Here is a 1805-nt window from a genome sequence, read left to right as displayed (position 1 = left end):
TTCCACAGCCCTGAGAATAGCACCTACCAATAAGAAACTTCCAGGGCTGCATCTTATACATCCAATCAGTTTAAAATTATGTTGGCGCGTACAGGCTCCTTGAACCAACCAAAATGTATCTTCGGTATCCCCCTCCTCTCTCTGTCTAAAACCTATAAAAGGCTCCACTCTCCCTTACTCTGGGCTCTCAGCAGGGATCCATTGAGTTGGTGAGGTCTGAGAGCCTGAGCTTAAGCTCAAATAAACCATAAACCCTTGCTTTTGCATTTTGGTGTGTTGAGTCCTCGGTGGTCTTTTGGGGTCCAGTGGATGAGGTACAACATTAAGAAATGCGACCTGTACCAGCTGGACGAGGGTCCAGCCACCTCCACAGTGCTCACCCAGGAGGACAGCCTCAAGTGTTACCATGCCAAGCAGGTGGTTGGCCACATGGAGCTGAAGGCTCTACAAGCAGAAGTTCATCTGGGCTTCTGCCACCTGTGGGACAGCCAGGAGGCCTGCTGCGAGGGGCTGGAGGCCACCATCAACCCCTCGGATTACGTCATCACGGTCCACTGTGCTCAAGGCCTGTGTTACACGTGGGCTTGTCTGTCAAGTCCATCCTGGCAGAGCTGACAGGACGTCAGGGAGGCTGTGCCAAAGGCAAGGGCAGGTCCATGCACATGTACGCCAAGACCTTCTCCCCAGGCAATGGCACCGTCAGGGCCCAGGTTCCCCTGGGAGCCGGGGTTACTGTGGCTTCTAAGTACCTGGGAACCGTTGAGATATGCCTGGGCCTGTATGGCGGTGGCACGGCCAACCAGGGCCAGGTGGCCGAGGCCTACAATTTGTCAGCACTATGGAAACTGCCATTAGTCTGCGAGAATAACTGCTGCCGCCTGGGGACTGCAAATGAAAGGGCAGCGGCCAGCAACTTCATCCCCGGGCTGTGGGCTGTGAGTGAATGGGATGGATGTGCTCTGTGTTGGCGAGTCACGTGGTTCACTGCCAACTACTGCCGACCGGAAAGGGGCCCATCCTGATGGAGCTGCAGACCTACAGTTATCACGGACACAGTATGAGCAACACTGGCATCAGCTATCGTTCGTATGAAGAAATTCACGACAGGAGAAGTAAAAGTGATCCTATTATGCTTCTTCCACAGTTATCACGGACACAGTATGAGCAACACTGGCATCAGCTATCGTTCGTAGGAAGAAATTCATGACAGGAGAAGTAAAAGTGATCCTATTATGCTTCTTCGTGAGCGAATGATCAGCAACAACCTCAGCAGTGTGGAAGAACTGAAGGATCGATACAGATGTGAAAAGAGAGAAAGTGGCCCAGTTTGCTACCACTGATCCAGAACCACCTTTGGAGGATTTGGCCAATCACATCTTCACCACTCAGCCGCCTTTTGAAGTTCGCGGTACAAACAAGTGGATCAAGTACAAATCTATCAGTTAAAGAATGATTACTTATAGTTATTCTTCAGTGGAACGTTTATGCCCAACTTTAGGAAACTACAGAGTTGTTAAGGAAGAATAAATAAAAACCACTGAAGATGAGAACTTTTGTCAATTTATTAAAATAGGTAACAGATTATTAGAGATTAGAAGCTATACACTTGATTGAAGAGAATGTTCAGGTTTATATTCTAACATTAATAGGTCCTGTAGGTAAATTAAGGGGCAGAGAGGACAAGCAGGGATTTTTGTTTTCATGCTTCTTTTTGCTTACAATATTTCTAGTCTACTAACTAGGAAAAATTTAAACAAATTCTATAGGAAATTTGTATTTGTATTTGCTTTAATTTTCATGTTAAA

General features: G+C 47.4%; 1 protein-coding gene across 1 annotated transcript in view; it reads left to right on the top strand.

Annotated features, from left to right (window-relative positions):
• Pdha2 (pyruvate dehydrogenase E1 alpha 2 subunit) overlaps positions 1 to 1446 on the top strand; it is a 20613-nt gene extending 19167 nt beyond the window's left edge. The window contains 5 exon segments of the mRNA XM_008826205.1: positions 328 to 577; positions 580 to 999; positions 1002 to 1086; positions 1181 to 1288; positions 1290 to 1446. Coding sequence (XP_008824427.1) covers positions 328 to 577; positions 580 to 999; positions 1002 to 1086; positions 1181 to 1288; positions 1290 to 1446 — 1020 coding nt within the window.
• Positions 1447 to 1805: the final 359 nt, after the last annotated feature.

Source organism: Nannospalax galili, unplaced genomic scaffold (assembly GCF_000622305.1).
Source record: "Nannospalax galili isolate Female #2095 unplaced genomic scaffold, S.galili_v1.0 scaffold189, whole genome shotgun sequence".
In the NCBI taxonomy this organism is placed as follows: Eukaryota; Metazoa; Chordata; class Mammalia; order Rodentia; family Spalacidae; genus Nannospalax; species Nannospalax galili.
Note: the sequence above shows the minus strand (reverse complement) of the source record. Positions and strands in the feature narration are given on the sequence as shown.